Consider the following 24991-nt stretch of genomic DNA (forward strand, 5'->3'; position numbering starts at 1 on the left):
CTTAAGGATGTGACACTGGGGTAGAGTTTGTTAATGTAGTACTCATGCTGTTTTTCTGTGTAGATCCACTATTTCATATAAAGCCCACTTGGCTGCAGTAATGAAAATGACTCACTCAGTGAAGCCACATCAAATTCTCTATGTTGAAGATGACAGATTTAGATTTTTTTTTATAAACTGTTGCATTTAAAACCTACATTCGAGCAAATATAATCTCCCTCTCTCTGACTGCGCACATCCAGAGGTGAATGAGATACAAGCATTTTGTCCTTGAGTGTCCTCTGCAGCCTCCAACATAAAAGCACAGTAAGAGTTGCTGAATGTTCTTTTTAAACAGACCATGCTGGCTATCGTACTGAACTGTGGGAACAAAGTGAAAGCTTTGCGTCATACAGATTATGCACTGAAAGGGAAATATACAAACCGCATGCAGACGAGAGGACTTTTCAAAATCCTAACCCGCCGTGAAAATAACTTCACGTCTAACAGCTGACTTATAACACAGATCATAGCCATTCAGTTTCAAAATGTGTGGTTTTTAATCATCTTAAACTGCAGGGTGTGCATCCATATTAGTCAATTTGATTCATAGTAATTAAACATTTGTCGATGTTGACGCTGATGTAACGACGAAGGATCCAAGTGCTCCAATGCTTTGCTGGGAGATTTAGATTCTGCACACTAAAAGATAACGTGAATCTGTCCATGGTGACTTGGCCTATTTTTCTGGAGAAAAGACAGCCTCTTTACAATCTCCAAAAAAACATGTTTTTATTGAAAATGTAAGATTCTTGGGGCAACATGAAGCTGAACGTACAGCACGAAGGTCTGACTATACTGGAATACTAAAGGTATTTTCTGCCCACGTCTATGCACAACATCAATGTGAATTTTAACTTCCTCCTCTGTTTTGTAGTAAGACACGTTAAAGAACATCAAAATTCTCTCACATCCACAGAGAACCCACAAGCCCAGAACCGAGCGACACAGTGGCGGTTCAGCAGGAGAGGGGTGCTAATTATGCTAATGCTTCCCAATTAAGCCAGGTCTCTATGGAGACAAAACTTCAAAGGTTTTGTCGCTGCACACTGTCGCGTTCGTTACAGACGCTGCTCGGAGGTGAATGTGCTCTTGGGGTGTAGACTCCCAATCAAATAGCAGGTGGGCTTTAAAAAAAAGACATAAATAAGAAACAGTATGTGACAGAAAATGCATAAACAGGAGCATGAAAAATAAAGGTCACATGCAACCATGAAAAACCCTCCAGTGCAGGGACAAGACGATACTTCCTGGAATATGAATGGGAGGCCTGCTGTGCTGTACGTGTGTGTGCAGATCTCTGTATGCATGTATACATACATACATGCATGGTCTTTTATATTCATGTTGTTTGCAGGTCTCAGTGATGGCTTTTTAGCAGCTGCTCTTCCCTTTGAGCCTTTTTCCTTCAGTCGTCTGATCTAGAAGCATTAGCAGAAGATCAACAGTGGTCTTCCTTCTGTCTCTTATACTTAGAATCTCGAGGTGTCTGACATCTGCTTCAGTTAGCTTGCGTTTTTGACCTCTTCTTTGGCACATTATGTAAGTACCGGTCTTTGCAATCAAATCCAAGGCATACTTGAACACACCGTGAGCGCTTCTGTCTTGCCCTATTTGTATCAAAGACCATTCAGAATCATGAAGTGCTTTAATTCAGACTCTTAATGAGTTACCTACGCTTCACCATTTTGAACAGGAGGAATTTCAAACTCAGTCAGCACACTGGAATTATCTGAGAAGTCAGAAATAATCAAGACCAACATAAAACCACTAAAAGTAATTTTCCTGTTCAGGAATGCAAGAAAATAATAATAATGTGCTTTACTGTTTCTTTCTGCTACTTTTGTAAAACAGTAAATTTGGAAAGTCATGGATAACAACGATAATTATATTTTAAGATTAAAGATATCATAAAAAAATATTTTGGTTACCAGCAATACTGTTAATTTACAGCAGCACCCTATACTGGGTGGTGGTCTGATAAATTGGTTAAACATCGTATACATATATATAACACTCATCAAGTATTCCAACTAATCTGAATGCATCCTGAATAATGTGAACAGACTCATGAACACTTAAACAGACACTAATCATGAATCAGTAATAAGTCTCTGAGGAGACGCTAAACATCTGGATTATATTTGCTAATCAGCTCCAGCTCTGCTAGATGAAGATGCGGCAGGCGATGAGAGATTATTAATGATGAGACTTTCCTGCTAACACAGAGCACACCTCTAAACAGCTGTTTACATCACAAGACAAGGTTCATTACTCTAATGTCTCCTCAGCTCGCAGTCTCCTGGGTACTTTTTAGTTTTCTGCATATGTTTGCCATGTACACAGCTAACCGTCTCTAACAACTCCCACTCCCCTGCATTCACATTTATATAACATTGTATTTGATTTTCATTCATCATTCACCTCAAATGAAGGTTTTGGAGTCTAAAACATTCTCCTTGTCCAGATTATGTTCATATTTTTGTAATTGATTTGATTCCTTGGACTTGAAATAGCTGCTTTATATTACCCTGATTTCTTTGCATTATAAGGTAGCGGCAGCAGTATTATAAAATGCTACAGTGGTGGCTCTGTAGACTAGCATTAATCATATAATTTTTTATGCTGTTTTTGATGTTTTAGGTATCTATTTGATGTCCACTTCCAAAACATTCAACGTTACAGACAAAACATAAACTAACTGAATGTATCAGATCAGCCAACCATTCAAAATTTCCAGAATCTTCCAAATTCAGAGCCACCATGTCCTGACAGTTCTATTATACCATCAAAACTGATCACCAGAGACAAGTGTTCAGAGAAGAAATATGAGAAATAAAAGCTGAGGGGACAGATAGAAAGGATTTCTGTACTTAGGGAGTCGATGGAGAGATTTTGAAGCAGCGTAAAATTCAGCGGGGAGCGTGGTCGGATGGGAGGATTTGTCTTGAAGAGAAGAGCTTTGCGGGTAAAATAGATGATCTAAGCTGCCTACTGCTCTAATCATAGCTGGAAAGTTACTGCACCATTTTTCACCAGTCAGTAAAAAGAACCCAACAATGTCGGTCAACACAATTGAACAACGGCCATGTTTTCGGACTCATCAGCCTTTTTATTGACAAATGAGAAGTCAACTATGAACAAAAGAAATTTCTCAATTTCAAAGTCCTGTGTTGGTTAATCCAGTGAGAGTGATACAACTGATATCTAGACTGCAACTACAGCATGTGTAACGTCCAAACAATAGCTAGTCCACTTGTGGGGATGTTAAAGTGAGAGAAAACAAGAGAGAAGTCCGGAGTGGAGGGTCAGACCAGTCATCCGGAGTCTGTCTGTGTCCTAATTGCTCCCATGGCTCAACTTGTCAAAAAAACACAGGAGCAAAGTGAAGGACTCTGGCTGAGGACAAGGAGCACAATGACTGCTCACTTTCTTTCCTCGGTTTTTCATTTCCAACATGGAAACATAAAAGCCAGGCTTTTTCTTGGTTTTCTCTCTCCATTTTTCATCTTTTGATTCTTTGCTGCGGCAGAATGAGCAGAATAGTTCGGGCCGTGAACCTGAGCAGCAGCCATTAGGCAGCCGAGATGCAGCAGAAATTTGTTATTTGAATGAGTCTAAGGCTTTGTGCAGACTGCAGACAAATCTGATTTGTCTCTCAAATCAGATCTTTCAGGCCGACTGTCTGCACTGTTGTTTGCAAACCCGACTGCATGAGTTGCTGTGGTAACAATGTAGGCGTCGGGACCTGATTCCTGCTTAATCGGAACAGAAACCTCCCCTGAAGTGCAAACAGATGATTTATTTTAACATATTCTCCATTTTCTCCATAGTGCTTTCCTTGTAGCAGAACAGATCCTGCTCAGAACTTCTGTAACTCTATATGCGATTGTTGCAAAACACTAAAAAATTCAATCTGAGCGGATACAGTGGCCGGTCTGTGACACATTTGCAGAAATAAGATCATTTCAGACCACCTCTATATGGAGCTTGGATCCAATCTGCAAACATGGCGTTTCATTTGGTATTTCGTTATCTAGACTTTCGAAGATCAGAATTTGATCATTGTTAAATTCATTATAGAGTCCACAGTGTCCCCTGAAACTAACATCCTGCTAAATGATACACACTAGTGTCTGATTTGACGCCCTTATATCATCAAGATGACATCATTTTGACACAATTATGCTAAAGGTTTGGTTGAATTGAAGTATAAAAGCAACTTGGTTCAGATTGGGAGATAATACCCATTGTGTTAAATATCATTTTCCCCATTTCATAGCTAAAACTTTTGTTTGGAAACAGTTGGTAATTAGTAATTACTGTTGTCCTTTATGATTGTAGCTGTCCTTTCATTTACGTCTCTAAACTATTGAAGATTGGCTCCACATACCAGTCGTGACATTTGGAAAAACTGGAAAGCGTTAATCTCAAAAATGTCTTATTTTAAAAGCACAATTAATTTTTCATTTAAAACACACCCAGTCCTAGCCAGTCACTTGATACATGTGCCAGTTATGGTCTTAAAAAATGGCTTATCTTGCGGCGTGACGAAATCCTTTAAAAACCACTGGATCAGTACCAGACGCTAATTACTTTTTCCTTGGGCTACGGCCTAATTTTCCACCAAATTTCTTTGAAATATGCTGACACGTTTAAGAGAGACCCAGCTCGCTATCAAAACAAAAGGCGCGGATAATAATTATGTTCACAGGCAGTTTCCAACCAACCAATTACGCCTTAAGAAACTCGTAAAACACAACTGGATTGGGTGGTGGGGTGATGGAGAACATGTCGGGTATATGCAAAACATCATGGATTGTTATCATCGATATTCTGTACTGTGGTGGCTTTGAAAAACAAAATCTGAAAAAACTGACTGATACAAACAAGACAGGCTTGCGTCAGAATATGAGGACCAAGAGATTTAATAGTGTCAGACTGTATGCGCTTGCTGGCCATCGATCAGCCTCAGAAATCCTTTTTAGTCTTGGCAACCCCTGACAACTGAGTTATTAAGTCCAACAACAGAGTTTTGGACGCAGCCGCTGCAGCGTCCTTGCATCAAAGCGAGATAGGATGGTCAATCTTAGATGGATTCAGGACTCACAAATTAAATTTCCTCTTTGCTTTGACCTTTAAGATAAAACAGGACATCCAGTTAGAATTTGACCCAAATGTTCCGTGTATGCACATACTGACTGCATCGGTAGCACAGATGATTTATGTATATGTATTCATATCTGCTGATACTTATAGGGAGACGGCAATTGAAGTGCGCCGTCCTTTGAGGTGCGACTTGATATGGGATCTGAAAGAAGTAGAGCAGAACGGATGCCATCTGGACTTCTAAATCATCCCGAGTATCACTCACCCAGCAGTGATGTGTGTCTCGGTTGTTGTCTGTCTGTCTGCCTTTCACTCTAGCTACAAAGTTGTCTGCCTGTCCTGCCTGTTTGTCAGCGTCTCAGATGGCAGGGGGACCTCTTTGCATCGAAAAATGACTCAAATATGAGTCGACTTCGAGGGTTTTGGGACAGCACACTGACCCAAACAGGACAGTGTTTGTGGTTCAGTGGAGCGTGAAGACGTACGTAAAGCACGATGGAGACTGTGTTGCTGTTTTCAGCCTGTTTTTTTGTCTGTTTTGCACTGATTCCTGATGTTCCTGCTCACGTGAAGCTAATACACCCGTCACATCCAGCTGAGGTCTAAACTCAACACTTCAAATCATAATGACAATGAGAGCCTGCAACTCAAAAGTGTCCACTTCACGTCTGTGTGCATGCCAGGGCTCCAGGATCCAGGGATCACATCTGGCTCGTGCATTTAATCAGAAGCCAATCCTGAACAATAAGGCGTCTGTTTGTATCTGCCAACAGGAGCTGGCACAGCTATAACTGTAAGCGTGTTTGTGGTACGAGTGCTTTAAAATGCTTCCCAGCATAGAGTTTGATGAGAGAGTCTGAGCAGACTGCTGCCAATTGCTGGCTTGTTATGACATGATGGAGAGGCAGAGAAAAAAGGAAGAAGTGGGTGAAAGGAAGCAAAATGGCGAACAAGGGAGCAAACTCCACTGATCATGAGAGGGAGAGGAAGTTAAGGAGGAAAGACGTGCAAAGCGAAAGAGGGCTGAAGAGAGAAAAGACAAAAGAAAGTAAACAGCCATGAGGAGCAAAGGCCAAACCGAGTCTCAGAGCAGGTTAACTCGCACCTTTGTCACCAATTACTCTGTCTGCCTTTGGGCGAAACCACAACTGCTGAGGTGCAGATAATAACAATACAAGTCTCTTACAACATTCAACTTAGCTCAGAACTTGTTAAAAATGAATAGCAATGTATGAAAAGTAGAAATAAGTAGCCCTTAGGCATGTATGCTTTAAGTTGGCTGTTCATGAATATATTCACATAATGCATTTTCTGCATTTTGTTCCTTAATATTATTCTATAAGGGAAAAATGTAGTTTCTTGCTGGCAATGTATTTTGGTCTGCTTCAATCTCCTTTGCTAAAATTCTATTTTCTGTCTGTAGGTGTTGTCAAAGACTGTAGTTGAGCCGTCTTTGCTTCCGTAGTGCAAAATCAGCAGCATTTTCATGTTTTTTTTCCACACTTTCTATCAAACTTTGCCTGACCTGCTCCTCTCAAGCTTGACTTGAACAACTTTTGGATGCACATGGCATGAAATTTAGGTCAAAATCCGCTGCAGCAGCACTCTTGCTTTGACAAAATATACTTGTATTTCAGGGAAAGCAGGTTTAAACATGCTGCAGTTTTAAATGTGTAGGGTTTTTAAAAAACAGATGACCACAGCAGTAGTGGATGCTCAGATACAACCATTTTTATCTGTGCTTTTATAACACCTGCTGGACTGTAAGGTTGAGATGTGGTTTCTCCCACGTTAAGGAGAAAAAAAGCATCTGGCTTCCCTCCCTCTGATCCTCTCACTCCATAAGCAGCACACCACAGTGTATAATGCGAGTAGTGAAGATGAATCAGTTGTTCCACCTATTGTTCACTTGAGTCCGTGTGTGCGCATCAGTGTGGGTGTTTAACTGAGATCAGACGAATGCTCCCTACAATCAGCGTACTATTAGTCATCTATACAAAACAAGGAGGAGCGACACTCGGAACAAGAGGCTGCGTGAGGTTTCAAACCACAGCAGTAATTACCTCCAACCTGACGAACAGCGAAGGTCTTCTGTGGAGGTGGCGGACTCCAGGAGAGCTTTTATCAGAAGGCGAAATGGAAGCAATAATGGGATAATTGTTTTGGACAATGACGGCTTCTCCCACTGCTACCTGCACAGGCCTGCTAACTTGTGCTGGCACCATGCATGTTCTACTTGGCAGTCATGTGCTTGATGAGGTTTGAGTTGGCATTTATCGGGGAGCATGAGTCTGTCAGACCTGGACGTATGCATGTGGGTTTGAAGAGTGTGTGTGTGTGTGTGTGTGTGTGTGTGTGTGTGTGTGTGTGTGTGTGTGTGTGTGTGTGTGTGTGTGTGTGTGTGTGTGTGTGTGTGTGTGTGTAGGATGGGCGTCGAAAGCTGGCCAACTACACCGGGTTTTCCAAACAGGAAGCGAGCCAGAAACCAGGCAAGACAACACGAATTAAATCCCCCCCTTCATCAGTCTCTACACCTGCATCTCTCAATCCCTGCCCTGCTGCGGCACACTAATCCTTTCCTCTCTTGCAGTCCACATTTTCAAAGATGATCTCCATTGCATCCTTTTATGAGAAAGTCTGAAGCTGAGCACGGAGGAGTAGATCAATTGTAGCGAAGGCAGTGAGCCGAATTCAAATCGAAAACACTGCAAGGCATACTTGTTTTTTTTGTAATCATAACCTACCCTCTTGACTCTAGATGTTTGGGTTCTATGTTATTACGGAGTCTAGCGTGCACAAAGAATCTGAGAAAAGCAAGTGTATTTTCCCAGACTGTATGGCCACTCATGTGGGCAGAATCAGCTCAAGGTAGTCCATTGCTTGCATTTGAAATCCTGACTAGATATTTCATTTTCAATGTAACAGATGATGGCAGCTAAATGCTCACTATCACATATATTTGGGTCCTGTCAGGTGCAGGTCTTTTTTTTTTTTTTGATATCCTAAGAAGTACTGCAAAGACAATAAGGCTGATGTTTTGTGTTTGTGTACACATTTTTGAAGAGATTAATTCCTTTTCATGTATTTATACTCAAACCCTGAGACCACAAAAGTCTGAAAGGCATATTATCTTTTTTAAAAAATGCCATAATTATGCCATTTATCTGGAGAGTAACTGTCAAAACAGAAGTAATTAACAGATTTTTGCCTTTCTGACAATGCCTGAATTTTTCGTTATTTTCAGTTTTGTTTAAAAAAATAACAAAATCTAACCTGAGAATTGTGATATTTTATTGAAATCACTTCATTCTACCATCAGAAAAAAACTGTTTCTATTAACCAAATCTAGTAAAAACAAACAAAAAAATCTACACCATTGTGAAGCTAGTCACAGGACTCAAATTCTTGGGCTTTTCGGTTGAACTACAGGCTGTGCTTTCACAGAGCAGCAAGGAGCCAAGAATAAACGCACATTTAAAATTATGGTTGTGAAATATCTATACAATGCAGAGCTACCAAATTTTCTGCTAACACCTGTAAGCACTTAGCAAAAATGCTGCACATATTGATTCCAGCTTTTTCAGTTTTTGTAAAACATATATAATCGGGAAAAAGTAGCTTTCTTGTCTTTTTATTTGGTATGATTTATGTCAATACAACATTGTTATCCTGCATAAAAGACATTTTTAAGTTCTCTCTATTTCTAGCCATGGTTGTGCTGTTTCCATAGAGGTGTCAAACTTTTAAAATGAATCCACAGTGAGCAAACGTGATGGTAGATTGGGCCCGATAGGGTCCAAATTTGTATTAATTTATCTTTAATTTACCTGTATTCTTTTCTGCTTTTTGCTTACAACACCTACAATAACATATGTTAGACATATATGTTGTATTTTTTGGTATTATCATCTGACAGCATACTTGGATATACAGATTATTTCATTGGACAACATTCGGTCGGTATGTCTTTGCCTCTGTTCATCTGTTACTCCTGTTGGCCTCCCTTCTTCCTCATCCATTTAGGACCTCTCAACTTGCTCTACATGCAATGAAATCGAGGAGCTCTGTAGTCGTGTCTTCATTTCAGTCAGCTAACGAGTTGGGAAATGTGCCCTCCTCGGTTCTTTCATGGAACAAAACAACTACGGGGAATACGCTGCAGCCCATGTCAGCCGGGAGTAATCAGAAAGACAGAAAGCGAGTGGGAGGGAGGAGGGTAAAAGACAGACGGCGAGGGACGGAGCGAGAGTAGGAGGGAGGGAGGACAGGGATGGGAAGCGATGATACATGAACCTGGTCTGAAGGGAGCAATCTTTGGGAAACAGAGGGACGGAGGAGGGATGGAATAGATGATACAGACAAGAAGAGAGCAGGAGGGAAGGGTGAAGCCGTCACCACATATCTGCTGTTAGGTCCTCGTCCTGCCAAATTATATTAGCTATTTTCTGATGTTTTTTTCCCTGTTTAGGTAACAAAAAAAATCAGCCAATCTGCCTTTACTATCCTGCCTTCTTTGCAGACGAATCACTCTGGTGACAAGAACACTGTATATGATCTGCAGCCAAATATCTGAACCATGACATTTATAAATGAAGCTGCATTGCCATTTTTACAAACTAAGAGCTGTTTTGAACCAAAAAGAAGGGATAAATCTGTCTTGTTGCAGAAATATGCAAGGAGAGGAAAGAAAGGAGCAGGATGGAGAGTGGTAAGCAGGAACAAGGCAGTGAGGGAGGGCAGATTAGAGAACATTTTACACTCTGAGCTCTTCATCCATCAACACAATCTGTAAAGCTTTGAAGAGAGAAGAGATGTGCAAGCTTTTCATCCAGAAATGTTTGCTCTGCACTGCACAGCGAGCAGTGCTGTGCATGTGTGTGTGGCTGCAGAATCAGCTCTGTCAGTCAAGCAAAGCAAGCGGGTTCAGCTGAGCACCCAAAAACTAACCGACATTGCATAAAATCGCACAGACTGAAACGCATTTCTGCCTAACAAAAGCTGATGCGGTGTGGCAAGCCGGAGATGACGGTAAAGTCTGCCGCAACATTTCAGCCAGCTCTGATGAGCAGCATTCCTGCAGTGTACATTTCTGACACGGTGTCTTGATTTGTTTCCTCTACTGCAAGTGTCACATAAGGCTCCAAAACACCTGTCCAGTGTAGCATGAAAAAGCTCAAGAGGAACACTCAGAGTTTACAGCCACACCGACAGCTCTGTGATGCTGTATTGAGGCTCTTACGGTTGCCTATGGAGTGATTTGAGCAAAATGGTATGCTAACATCAGGATATTAACATACTCACAATGGCAATGCCAGTGTAATGCCTGTATTTACTGTTTTAATTTAACATGTCCGCATGTTAGCTTTTGCAAAACCTCTAGTACAGTCCAGCAGTGCCATCTTTAAACTCAAAAGAAAAGCCAGTTCTTTCAAAAAAACTTGAAATTTTACTGTCCAGGGCTCATTTTCTGAGTAAATTTCACGCCTCAAAGGCAGTCTATATTTTCTTCGTTAATTTGATGAAGTAACTGATTGTTTTTATAGTTTTAAAGCATTTTTTGTAATAAAACAGGTATTTATTTTATTATAATGTCATCTGGTATTTCCTCTGAAACCCAGTTTCTATCAGTTCCTTTGCTCCTGTCACATTTTTAGTCTCTGTTGCTCATTTTTCACTGCAGCATGAAGTCCTGCACCTCAGTGGAAACAACACAACCATGGCTAGAAGTACAAAGAACTGGAAAAAAAACACAAATGTCTTCTGTCCAGTACAGCACAGGTACAATGCCATACATGATTTTTAAACAATGAAAATACAATCGCTAAATGTCTTTGATAATTTGTGTTACAAAAGTCTAAAACATCAGGAATCAATAAGCGCAACGTTTTTCCAAATGCTCAAAGGTGTTCCCTTACTTGGAAAGAAATGGTTGCTTTTCATAGTACAGTGGGTCCCGGTTTACAGCGTCCTTGACCTGTGATGCTTCATAGTTACGTCAGAACTGGTTATGGGGAACTAGTTAACAAGTGGAGTGGATGAATACATCATCATGCTATAATGCATGAAAGTCAAGACTTTTCAGAAGAACCGATCGACATCGTGATGCACGTAATGGCTTTATTTGAATTTTCGCCGGAATCCTGACTTACAGCGAAAACCGACTTGCATCGATCTGTAGGAACGGAACTCTGAAGTAAGTCGAGGACCCCCCATGTCAATATTTGCACTTTACTACCTCTGCGACCTTTGTGTTCTTCATATTAACTCTAGATGGATATTTCACCAGGCTGAATGTGTCTTCTTCCTCTGCATGCTTTTTGTTGTAGCCATGCTGCACTTGTTTTACTCATCAACTATTTTCCTCTCAGTCTCTGGTCGTCTCCTGTCTGTTCTGTGTAAACACAGTGTGCAGTTCAGCTGGAAACTCAGAATTTTTGTCAGATAACTGTTGGTCAAATCTGAGTCACTAATGGCTTTATTTTTTATACCAATGTTGTCTTTTTTACACAATCCAGTTCGTTGATTTATTTTTTAAGTATTTTTGATGAAATATCACAATTTAAAGCTTAGATTCAAATACATTTACTGATAGAACTGCATGTTACACATTATTTGTTCAAGGACCGTTGGAAAGTTAAAACTCCATTGATTGTTCCTGTTTTTCCCAGTTCCTGGATCTGATAAATGACGGGTGTTTTCAAAGAGAGCATGTCTTTCAGACCTATTTGCAGCTTTTGCGGTTCAGGGGGTTAAATCGCTTGTCAGTCGAATTTCTGAAAAATACGCATCATGTCATGATATATAAAGATACTGCGACTTAAATAAAATGGGCTACACTGTGGGGGATATTTTTTTCACACCGCCCACTCCTAACCCTGTTTAGCCTGCATAATTTCATATATAGTTTATAGAACGCTGGAGGACTTCCAGCTCTTTACATGGATGTATTTAAAATCAATAAGGGGGCAGCTGGACTCGACATCACGGACAAAACTGATATTCTCCCGGCATAAAAGATTCTTGACATGCTCGTCCATTAATGCCAAGACCATCTCATTTCTGTGGAGTACAGGAGGGACCCGCTTTTCTACTTAACCTTGACAGCTTGAGTACAGTCTGTGAATATATATGTCTCATCCAGACAAATTTCCCAGCTCCCATCGGTGCCCAGTATCTAATTCTCTTCTCTCCAGCTTTAAAAGATATTTCAGGCCAGTGCTGAGCCGCTCATTTGCGCACATATACACCTCTACACACAAACATTTGCACACCTCTGCTTGTGCACTTTTTCTCCTGTCTGGCTTTCTGTCAGGGTTGCCATGCAGGGAGGTTTTCTTTGCTGCCATGACAACATGAATTCTCTTTGGTCTCCCCTAACGACAGGAGAACGGACCAGACAGCGCCTGGGTGATGTAGATGTTTTTGGAACTCTGTGATTCACACACACGCTGCTGAAATCACCGTTTCCACCCTTTTCCAAGGAAGGGCAGTGGTGGAAGACGCACTAAATTCCTCTGCTTCAGTAAAATACCAGTACAGCATGTAAAAATACTGTATCACAGAAAAGGTACAGCTCAAAAATCCTACTTAATCCTGTGACTCTAAGGCAGTTTCTTGGCGTTTTTTTGCTACTGTCACAGTTTTACTCAACTGTAGGCTCATTTTTCACTCCAATATAAAGTTCTGTATCTCTATGAGAACAGCACAACCATGGCTACAGTTAGAAAGAATGCGAAAATGTCTTCTGTGCAGAATAACACACTCATAATTCCAAAAATCATAAAAAATGAAAAAAGAGAGAATTTCTTCGATTGTTTACTTGACAACAATTTTTATAGTAAAAATGGAATCAGCATACATTATTCTTCCAAGTGCCCACATGTGTTAGCAAGGAAAAATGGTGATTCTGCATACTTTAGATATTTTATTACTTAAATCTTAACTATTTTTCTCCTGTAAATGCAAAACACTGCCTGCAGTTCATCCCTTCATTTTTGTCACGTGACTGTTGCAGATGAGTTCCTGATAGCTTCAAGATTGCACAAACAAGCACAAAATTATGTTTTTATAGAATATGGGTTTATTTTTTGGCATTTTTAAAAATATGACGCAAAGTATGAAGTGATTTTGAAGCCATATTATATATTTATGCTTAGAATTTACCAAATTCTCCAACGTGACAGCTTGTCAAGAATGGGTAGTTCAGGCACTGTTGGAAATTAGAAAATCCAATGTATCTCTGTTTTTACAGTTTGTAGATATGATAAACTGTGTCATTCTGGGGCTTTTTTATGTTCTGTTTGTTTTGATGTTAAGGTTAACATGCAATTGAAACCTACTGGCAGGTTTTGGGGTTCAGAGGGTTAAGTCAAGATACATAAGTGTTATCAGCAAAATGTAGTTAAAAGTAAAATGCTCCTGCAACAAAATGCCAACTGTCATCAGTTTGCTCATTACATTATATTAGTGGTGGGATGCAATGAAAAAAATGTATCTAATTACTTAGAGGTTTTTTTAATCATGATTAGTAACATTTGAAACAACAAGCAAACTTTTTCAGTTCAAATGAATTTTGGTTGACGACTGACTGAATGAATAGACATAAGTGAACAAAAACGTTTGTTCCATTCCTATTTATCTGCATTTTTCATCTGTCTACTACATTCACAGATTGCTGCAAACTCAAAGTGCAATCGTAGCGATTATATTCTTATAAAGAGAAAGTTTGTGACCGAGCCGCCATGATGGTCCGACGTTTCTGTTCTGATTCACTCTTAATCACGTCTGGCAAACAGACTTTAGTCTCATTACCGCCACCTACTGGGCTGGAGTGTGTATCAGTGTAACCAGTGTGCCAGAAATTAAGGAACTGAGAAAAGCTATTTTTTCTGTAAGTAATTCATCATATTTGACGCTTTAAAGCTGGCCTTCATTATATATAACATAATTAGATTTTCAACACTGATGAATCAATGTGTAAGCAGCATCTTTTAGTTGTACTGAAACTGACTGAAGTGAATCCAGTTTTTACACCCACACAGTAGGACAGTGATACCAGATAACAGTGATGGGCCACAAAATGACTAATATTAATGTGAAGAATGTAAAACAAAGTTCATCTGTTCTCTAATCCTTTTGCAAAATAATTGGATAGTTAGAAGGATAGATGAATAGAAAGCCTCGACCGTAACTAGCAAGTGAAACTGCACATGGATTTAATTTGGTTCAGCCAACAGGGACATGACAGATGAATCAATATCCTGTATGTAATTAGAGCTGTGATGGAAAAACACCCACTGGACACACATTGGGATTATTGTTGGTTTTGCATCATGGATCCTCGACATAATGAAGTACAGCGTGAGGTTTTATTGGGTTAATTCTTACCTTAAGTCTCTCAGACACCCCGTCAGTGAAGCTGATGGTGAACTCCTCCACCTTAGGAACCTTCAGCCGCTTCTTCTCTGTCTGGTACTCCGTGCGGGTTTTCACCACCACCTGGAGAGGGAAGAAGTAGTTAAATACTCCCAGTTTGCAGAAAAACCTTTACGTGACACACAGTAAATGGCAGCCATGTTATATTTGTGAGCACTAATGCATCCAAAACTGCACTGCTAAGGCTGAGGAAAGTATTGCATCACGAATGTTAAAGATGAAATACAAAATGAGATGAACAGCTGGAATCATTTGTTACTCAGAATTTCAATTAAAGGAGACCTGTGTAAAGAGTTATCGGTGCTAAAAGGCAAATTTAAGGAGAATTTAAAGCATTAGTTTCAGATTTAGTGTTTTTTGACTTGTAAACTAAAAGGAATGATTAAACATGTAGATGCTGGTGTTAATCTGAACATTTCTTGCCAAATACAGAAAAATTGTGGGTCAAAAATGCTGTTTTAGATGTCTTGAACCTTTCAAGGTTACACAGAGTGGCCTGTTTGGGAATTATTTACACCAAGAAACTTATATTTTTACCTCCTCCAACTCCTGCCCATGAGTGGGAGATTAATTGTGCTACTAATTTTCAAATATATCCTGATCAAGAATCATCATTCACAGGCGTTCACGATATTCTTTGCTGACCCTCTATACGATATTTTTCAGCTTTGGCACAATAGATTGGACTTGTGCTTTTGACAGCTGCAGAAGCACCACAAGACTTCTTTTTTTTTCCCCTTCAGACATTCATATGGCTGCAGATGGCAACGCGACCCCTCGATAGAAACACCGCTGCAGGAGAGCTTTGGCTTTGGGCACCACTAGGGCTGCAGCCAACAGTTTAAACTGATACGGCTCAGGACCACCGCGGTCCTCCACCACTCTGATGTCAGCCTCGGGGGAATCTGGAGGGGAAAAGTCCTCCACCTCAAACCAGCCCTCTGTGCCGGAGGTGCCTTCCCATTCTGTGTCACTCTCCATTTTTCTCCGGCACCTTGTCACTTAGCAACTCGCATATCCTCCCCCATCCCCCTCTACTCTCAGCCTTTTGCATACTTTTTAGCATTTTTTTTCAAATTTATGCAGTAGGTGGAGGTCGGCTCAGAGCTGGGGGTGAAGCCACACATTAAATATAACAGAATAAAAATGTGTTTAATGCTTCCTTTAGATACATATAGCCAAGAGGATCTTAAGCCACATGGGAGCAAAAGAAAAGATATGACAGTGAAAGCATATTAAGAGTTGAGACATCTTTCCACTCTATTCTTGGGAGGCACAAATGCCATTAAAAAGTCATTTTAGAAAGGAAGGTCAAGGCGAGTGCGCAGCTCAATACCCAAAGGTGAGACTGACAGGGAGAAGAAAGCATGGGTTGCTATTGTATCCTTTGAAACATGAGCAAAACAAAGACATGAAGACACATTTCCTGTGCACTATGTGTAAAGAAGGTCTTATATTTTGGAAAATGATCAAACGTTGATTTCAGAACTAAACTCATAACAATCAGAATCGGTACACTAATGTCAGACATCTGTTTGGATCTGCTAATTTCTGGTGTCCACAATCCAAGACCCTCCATTCTGAATGGAAAACACTGTGGTTTTCCATTGGAAAAAACAAAGAGCCAGGGCAGCACAGTCCTGGCCCAGTACTGTCAGTCTTACAGTCCTCAATCAAACAGGTTTAGAGCTGCAGTCAAAACAGAGTAAATCCCAAACGCCAAACTTTCAGGGTGTATCAAGAGGCATAAGTTGAGATACAGCAGAAATTCTCTCATCAATCAACAGTCAACTAAAGGATAAATCAATTTTATTTATATAGAACCAATTACAGTTCAAATTGTCTCAAGACGCTTTACAGAACCCAAATGCCTAAAACCCTAGAGCAAGCCCTAAGGCGACAGTGGCAAGAAAAAAACTCCCTTTTAACAGGAAGAAACCTTGAGCAGAACCCAGCTCTTTATATGGGAGGACCTATCTGCCTCTTGGCCGGCGGGTTGAAATTTAATTCATTTTTTTAAACTGTTTAAATGTCCAAAAATCACTGTAACCGTTCAAAAGGCAGCCATTTTGGAATTTCTGGCTTCAAGTCGGTTGTTTTTTTGTCATCATTTCGTAAATATTTGAGTTCATGAGGTTCATTAAAACTAATTAAAAATGCAATAAATGAGATGTTAAGAAAGGTACATGTACACCTTTATAAAGTCATGTTTGGTTTCTTTAAAAAGTGATGTTTGGTTTAAAGTCTAATGCTGTTTTACAATGTCCATTTAATGTAATATGAAGGAAATAACATGGCCTAAAAAAACTATTCTACACAGTCTGAGAGGCACACACAGTAACTGTGATTTAGGAGTTTTACTTAGTTTCATATTTGTTGCCGTTATTTCTCGAAATGCATTGTATGGACGGTTTAATACAGTGTCGCAAGCTCGCATGTGGGACCCATTTAACAACACATAACTAGCTTGAAAGACTTTATAGAATCCATTTAATTGGAAATATTTTTGGGAAACTTTGTGTATTTCTGAAATGTTTATAGTCTACATGGCTGACCGAAGAGCAAATAAACTTCAAAATCCAATGATTCTTTATTCACAGGATAACCCCTTGAGATGAATCATCTCGTTTTCGAGAGGGTCCTAATCATTAAACAAAATAATAAGACAGAGACAGTACATGCATTGCACAGTACAGACTGTAACAAGTGAAAAACATAAAATAAAGTTTTAAATTTATCCAACACACAAGCAGACACCTACCACACACAACATACACACCATGCGTATAAACATTCACAACCCCACACACACTCCCACGGGGCTATTAACTCTCCTCAAAGTTAACAAAAAATAATAATAACTAAATAAAGAAAAATAGGTTAGTACAAAAATTACAAAAAAAAAAATACATACACACACATGCATAGATAAACATTCAACAAGCAAAACTAAATTCAAAAACAATTACAAACATTTTGAAAATGGTGCACAAGAGCATTTTTAAACAAATTGAAGGACATTATAGAGCGGACAGAGGTAGGAAGATCATTCCAATCTGAGGGAGCTTTGTAGCTAAATGAGAGTCTACCAATTGCTTTATTGGTCCTTGGAGTAACAAAGTATATTTGAGACACATGTCTCAAATTATATAAAGATCTAAATGGAATTAAATATTGTTTTAAATAATCTGGGCACTTGAACGAATACATTTGAATATAAAAAGTAACCAGTGGAATTGCCTTCTAGATGATGGAGTAAGCCAGGATAAATATTGATACATCTGACAATGGTGGGTTCTAAAGGGGCAGCGAAGGATAAACCTGCACAGACTGTTATATACAACATTAAGTGGCTGTAAAATATTAAGCGTAGTGTTTTGATAAATTATATCACCAAAATCTAAAATAGGAAGTAATAATTGAGTAACAATACGTTCTCGAACAGAAAAACTGAAGCAATTAATTGAACGGTAAAGTAATTTCAAACGATATAAGATTTTGTTTGTAATAGAATTAACATGAGAATTAAAAGAGAGTGGAATCAAGCATGAGACCTAAAAACATCTGTATGATGCATGGCCTTCTGTACATCAGACCAGAGTAGTTACAATCACAGCTGTAGCTACATGTATAGTTTTCCCATATTTGTACAGCCTGGTTATCATCAGCCTCCACTTTACTCATTCAGCTTTCATTTGTTGTACTAATGAACAAGAGAAGCACTTTTACCAGTTTTCACTTCATGTCCACAGCTGTTGAAAAGACAAAATGTCCCTTACTGTTTTATGCATTCGCCATATACTACGGAAAGGGCGGAGAATGGGTGTGCAAATTGACAATGCACAGGAGAGGTGCATGGAGAGACAAAGAACGAGAACAATGTCTCGGTGTCCTTGTGGCTAATTGTGCTGCCTCCGAGCAGCTCGCCGTCACTTTGAGACAAAGCCAGAAACTGCTGTGCACTCAAACCGGCTCTGCTATCTGAATAACAAAAACTGTCAGGTGGCTCCAGAAAGCTCTTATCTGAGACTTGAAGGCCGCAGTAGGCAGACTGACTACGGTGTGTTTGATCGGACCCCTGAGGCTCCGGTGCCCCGTGGCTCTCGGAGCAGCAGCAGACGTCAGGCTTGCCATAGTCGTAACTAATGTCTCAATTTTGGCTCAACTTTCTCATTCTCCAACTCATTTCACAATAACATGCTCAGGGGCCCCTGGGTTCAAACACACCAGTGCTTTCTGTTGCTTCATTACTCTTTTCCTCCCTCCTCCCCTCCCTCGCGCTCTTTTTATTTCATGATGAAGTGGCCATCAATCAGCGTTGCCTAATTTACGCAGCCCTTTAGCTATCAGCAGCTCATAGAAATCTGCCAAACAAAGTGGCACCTTTTCTGATTAGACAGGTCCACGTACGCTCTGGGAAAACATTAATTTATGAGCGGCAAACTCGTATTTAACGACACTTGATGTTTAAAAAAAACAACATACATATAGATGACGTAGCCAAGAGCAGTCATGATAGGAAGAGGGGAATGTAATTACAGGTTGTTTTCTCATTATTTCACAGAAACGGCATCTTCTTTTTCATTTGTGCTTTCTTGTGAGAATTTGTTAATGTATTCAAGTTGTCGCATGTAGTTTAGTTTATACCTAAAATGTGTGTCTCTTGGGATGTTGGTGTCGGTCAGGCAGGTGGCTGAGATGAAATACCTCAATAACCGAAAGATGGATTTGCATTAAATGACATCCACGGAACCCAGCAGAGAAGTCCAAATGGCTTTAGTGATGCCTTGATTTTTCTGTTTGCATCACCATGAGGTTGACATATTTGGTTTTAAGTTTAATTCCCCAAACCCCAAGCTGTTTCTCAGCCTTTATAGCACCTGTTCCATTCTTTACTCACTGTGGGCTCATTTTTCACTGAAATACAAAGTCCTGCACAAACAGCACAAACATGGCTAGAAGCAGGCAGAGCTCAAAATGTCTTCTTTATTGATTTCAGAAAAAAAAAAACTGAGAAACCTTAGAAACAACATGTACAACATTTTTCCGGGTTCCCACAGGTGCTTCCAAACCTGGAAAAAAAAATTTACTCGACATACTATTGATATTTTACTACTTTGATTTTAAATTTGAATTCATACTTTTCTCTACTTCTCTCCTCATTATTAGGTTCATAGTTGCTACAGGGAGCCCAGATTTATTTATTTTTTATTCTTTTGGGGTCACTTAGAAATGTCCTTATTTTTGAAAGAAAAGCATTTTTTAAATGAAGATTACATTAAATTAATCAGAAATCAAGTCTAGACACTGTTAATGTGGTAAATAACTATTCTAGCTGGAAACGGCTGATTTTTAATGGAATATCTCCAAAGGGGTACAGAGGAACATTTCCAGCAACCATCACTCCTGTGTTCTAATGCTACATTGTGTTAGCTAATGGTGTTGAAAGGCTCATTGATGATTAGAAAACCTTTGTGCAATTATGTTAGAACATGGATAAAAGTGGGATATTTCTTTGGAAAGCATGAAATTGTCCGGGTGACCCCAAACTTTTGACCGAATGTGTACATGCATTTGTATGTGAGACACGGAATAAAGTGAAATATAATGAGTTCAAATTCGAACATGGTTACGTTTTCAGACAAAACATGTCATAGATGAGTAGTTCAGGGACTGTCATGAAAAATGGTGAAATGGTGTCTTTTTCGCAATTTGTGTTGTTTTAAGAGAACATGCCTGTCAAACCCTTACTATAGTGATCGCTTGACTTTTTGTCAAGCAGAACCAACCATTGATATTTTGATCCAGGGAGACTCTTGACAACTATTAGATGGACTGAACGGATAAAGACATTCATGTTCTCCACAACATGAATGAATGAAGCCTCCAATACACACTTTATACCATTCTGTTTAACTGTCCTATAGCTTTGCAGCTTTCTTTTTCAAAGCCTAAAGGCTTGTTTTTAATGTAATCCATTGATCATTATAAGGAATCTAAAGAACATAAGCTGGTACACTGAAACATTTATGCAGTGGGAAAACACCTCATCTGTTCACTCTCATATAAATGTATAGTTGTACTCCATAAATAATTAATAAATCTCTCATTATTCTAACATTCTTTGAGCTTCCTATCCCAAAACCACATGCTGTACTCTTGCTTCCCAGTTTAGTTCCATGTAGGTACGCAGTATTTCAAAAGCTATTCCTCAGCTGTTGTTCACCATAGCTTTTCTTCTTCCACTCAACCAATTTGATACAACAAAATGAGACTTGCTGCTATATAAAATGTTATCATACTATGACTTTTAACCTCTAGCATAGCAGTGGACCCCTGTCAGGCTCTTTTGCATGAGGAAGAAGCAGGTTTAATGATTGCAGCACATACAGAAGCACAGCCTGGGCTGCAATTTCCTTTGAGAATCTACTTGAATTAGTCATGCATATTTTATGTAAACATTTTGATTCACTGTGTCCTTTTCAAACCTGCATGTCTGGCTCAATTTTAGATCTGTAATCCAGCTGCATAGTTTATTTCTGTGCTGACGCCTGCCACACAATGTGATGTTTCTGACGTCAATGGAACTTATAGATATGTATTTTAAAAAGAGACGTTTTAAATTTCTTTCATTTCTATGTTTGAGCGTATGAAGAGGTGAATGACGATGAAGTACAATTCAAAAAAGACGGATTTAACACGTCAAAACTGTGAGCACAACCCGGACATTTTCTAATCTTTTAAGTTGCTGCACTCTGTTCACCAGCCTGTCTTTTGCTTCGTCTCTCCAGTCGGTGCTGGTTGGTTCAGTAGGTTTTTAGGGCTTTTTTTTATTTATTTATTTATTTTTACTGAAAACAGCTGCCTGGTGCATCTAAAAATAACAAAACAGTCAAGTTGTAGGCCATAGAACAAGAATAATCTTTCAAGTCTGAAGATTGAAAACCATAGTCAACCTCTCCTGTGTATATGTAGTAATTTTCTCTTTGTCAATATAAAATTATTGATTATTGAAAGTTGAAAATAACATTCCAATAAACCACAATCCATCCATCCATCCACTATCTATACTATGCTTAATCCTCATTAGGGTCACACCAGGACAGGTCACCAGTCTGTCACAGGGCTGCATATGGAGAAAAACAATCACTCTCACCTTCACACCTACGGACACTTTAGAATTACCAATTAACCTCAGCATGTTTTTGGACTGTGGGAGGAAGCCGTAGCACCCGGAGAAAACCCACACATGCACAGGGAGAACATGCAAACTCCATGCAGAAAGATCCCAGGAAGGCCGCGAGGCAAACCGAGGATCTTCTAGCTAGAAAAGATCTTCTTTCTAGGGGAAAGTGCGAACCACCAAGCCACTGTGCAGCCCTTCCATTGCGACCCAATCACTTGGCTCAATCCTGAAACCCTCTCAGGGTGAACACTACTGGTTCTCCTATCATCCAGCTAAGTGAGAGCAGTTATTTGCATTCCCCAGCATCAGAGCTATAAATCAATCTCTATTTACACAGTGAGAGGAAAACCAGCAGGGCTCGGAGTCCTGAGAAGTAGGACTGAAATAAACCAATCTAACCAACAGGCAGCGCTATGGGATTACTCAGCACACAGAGGCTCAGAGTGGCTGATAGAGAATGAAATATATGCATTAAAGCAACAACTACTGAGGGCATGCATGTCTTTCATTACTGTAAAAACAATGGATTTGGATATTTCATTTGTTGCAGTTGGTTTATTCTGTTTGTTTCCTAATTTCCTGACTTATTATTCCAATGAACTTTCTTGTACATTATTGGATTTTTACTCATATCTGATATTTTCTGACTCATTTTGGCTGACTGCCAATATATGCACCTTTTATTCTACTTAGTTGCACAGAAAGTCTCTCCTGTAGTGGAATTAACATATTATTAGGCCTCCTGTTATCTTGGTGGCTCAGGCAGATGCAGACATGCAACACAATGCTTTTCAAATTTGCACTTTCATTGGGCAAAGGGAGAAAACTACATCGCCTGAAGTGTAAAACATGCCACATTTTCAAATAAAACTTTAAACTTTTAGCTTGATGGGTATCACTGGCCTGTCAATGTTGCCAAATCTTTCATTTTAAAGCCTGTATCAGCCATTATTGATGATGACGATGCCAATAGTCATATTTGTAAAAACTAAAATGATTAGTCACTTAATTGGTCGATCAAGGGAAAATTATTCCTCAAATATTTAGAAAAGTGACTTATTGTCTTGGTTACTGTTCACACACAAAGTCAGACTTTCCCTAGTTCGTGCCATTTGCTCTGTTATGAGGCTCTTATATGATGGGAAAGTGACTATCTTCAACTAGAATGCATTTAAAGCTCTGGAAAAGTTACCAAGTGAACCAAACCAAACAGTGAACTAAGGACAAATGTAGGGATTTTAAGCTTTCACATTAAAATCACAAACAGTATATATTATCCCGTTTAAAGAGGATTCTAGTTGATAATTAGAAATTCTTGAGCTGATGATGAATTTACTGACAGATATCAGAAAATCTGAGACTTTTATCTTCATTTTGTTGAGGATTCAGGAGTTTACAGATTCTTATATGGGTAAGAATCTGTAAAAATCATGTTCTTGACCAAAAATCTGTTCTTAATCTTACGACATAAAGTCCAAAAGCATGTAAATGATTAGAGAAAAATGTAATGTTAGTTTGAGGAGAAGATGGTTATTTGACTTTTGATGAGGAGGTCGGTCAGGAGAAGATGTGAAGCAATTTGGGTATTTTGTTGGATATTTTTTACGACTTTTAATTGATTAATTGAGCAAAAAATAACCATTAGCTGCGGCTTTAATTCATGTCATGAGCCAGAGGTTTAACTGTTTTGTGGTGTGTTGTATAGATTTAACCATTCAACACAAATTGCATTTTAAAATCTTTCAATATTCTGTTTATAAATCGAGCAAAAGCTGACAATTTACAGTCTATGAAGCCAACGTGCTGTGCAGGACTCCCTTTTCATAAACTACTAATTACCTTTTTGTCTCCAGAAGTTGCTGCTAATCTAGCCTGGAGCCTCCGTGCACAGCCAGCCACGGTAATGTGGGAAGAGATTATGTTTAATTTGTGGTGATTTGTTAAAAATTAAACTTGGATGATGGCTCAACTGATTATGAGGCCTCACATCGTCACAACGCATAAGAAATCACTCATTGATCCATTACTGATTGGACAGGCTGACGGACGGTTCCTGCTCGCAGGAGTTCCTCTCTAATTTATGAGGATACAGCCAGAACACACAGCCGTAAAGAATGAATGAGAATCAAAGACTGCTCCAAAACAACCGAGGGGAGGAGAGGACTATAAAAGTACGAGGGTGTACGAGGAGACAAGAGAATCATTGTAAGTCTGTAATAGGCTTTGAAGCAACTCTTTGTATCTTTGCTTTGTTCTCAGAGAGATGACAAACAGAAGATCTGTGAGTCTTTCCGTGAGTCAATCTATTTCTCTCCATCCTCTTGTTGTTGTTCTTGTTTATTTCAAACTACCAGCAATCCAATCAAGATATTGGCGACCCAGCGGAGGCCGTGGTGCGTCCTCGCCCAGATGGAATCAAATCTAATACCTTTCTAATGCCTCAGACTCTGTTGGCCGCAGCAGCATTGTCGTGTGTGTGTTGGCGTGTCTGCATTTCACTCTAAAATCCCCCTCACCCATTAACTTGACCCTGCCCTTGCGTATATCCGTGGGTTGCCCTGTAGGCGGCGAGGTCATGCAGTCATCAGGCGGGATCAGGGTGAAAACAGCTGGGGTCGTATTTGTAAAGCTGATCTGGGGTGCTGCTCGGGTCACATGACCCAATAAACCTGCCTTTAGCTTTAAAGGACAGAGAAGATCAAACTGGTCTGAGATCAGATTCTGGGTGGGGCAAGTGGGGGGAAAAAACAACCACCTTGAAATTCAGTGGGATTAAGGAGATTTTCAACACAGATGTTATTAGTGTCCATATTATCAGCAATCGAAACACAACAAAAGGTACACCATTGTCCTTAAAGTTGCTACAATATTATTTCTACAATGCAGCTGCTTTCTGTGCAAAAAGCTCTTAAAAAAAAAAAAAAAGCCTGCTGAGCTCCACATGGCAGACAGGCAAAGTTAGCAACTCGCTGATGGACATGGTGGAGCATTTAGCAGCTAAAGAGCCAGATGTTTCTCATGAGAAGGAAAAAAAAACGGAGCTAAATAAGAGCGAATGTTGGATTTATGTAAATGAGACGGCCAGAACACGACTCAGAATGAATGATGTTGCTGCATAACAGCTGGATGTGACAGAAAGCAGCTAGCAAATTCACAATTTCTGCTAAAAACATGATCATATATGTGATTTGGGTTTTTTTTTGAGACTTTTCATTTATCAAA

The 24991-nt window shown here is 39.5% G+C and overlaps 1 protein-coding gene across 2 annotated transcripts in view; it reads right to left on the reverse strand.

Moving 5' to 3' along the window:
* The window catches only part of nsg2 (neuronal vesicle trafficking associated 2), a 47233-nt gene that overhangs the window by 14673 nt on the left and 7569 nt on the right, over positions 1–24991 (reverse strand). For both annotated transcript variants that reach the window (XM_022207450.2, XM_022207451.2), the window contains exon 3: positions 14536–14646. In XM_022207450.2, the coding sequence (XP_022063142.1) occupies positions 14536–14646 (111 nt within the window). The remainder of the gene's footprint in view (positions 1–14535; positions 14647–24991) is intronic.

Source organism: Acanthochromis polyacanthus, chromosome 17, assembly GCF_021347895.1.
Source record: "Acanthochromis polyacanthus isolate Apoly-LR-REF ecotype Palm Island chromosome 17, KAUST_Apoly_ChrSc, whole genome shotgun sequence".
Lineage (NCBI taxonomy): Eukaryota > Metazoa > Chordata > Actinopteri > Pomacentridae > Acanthochromis > Acanthochromis polyacanthus.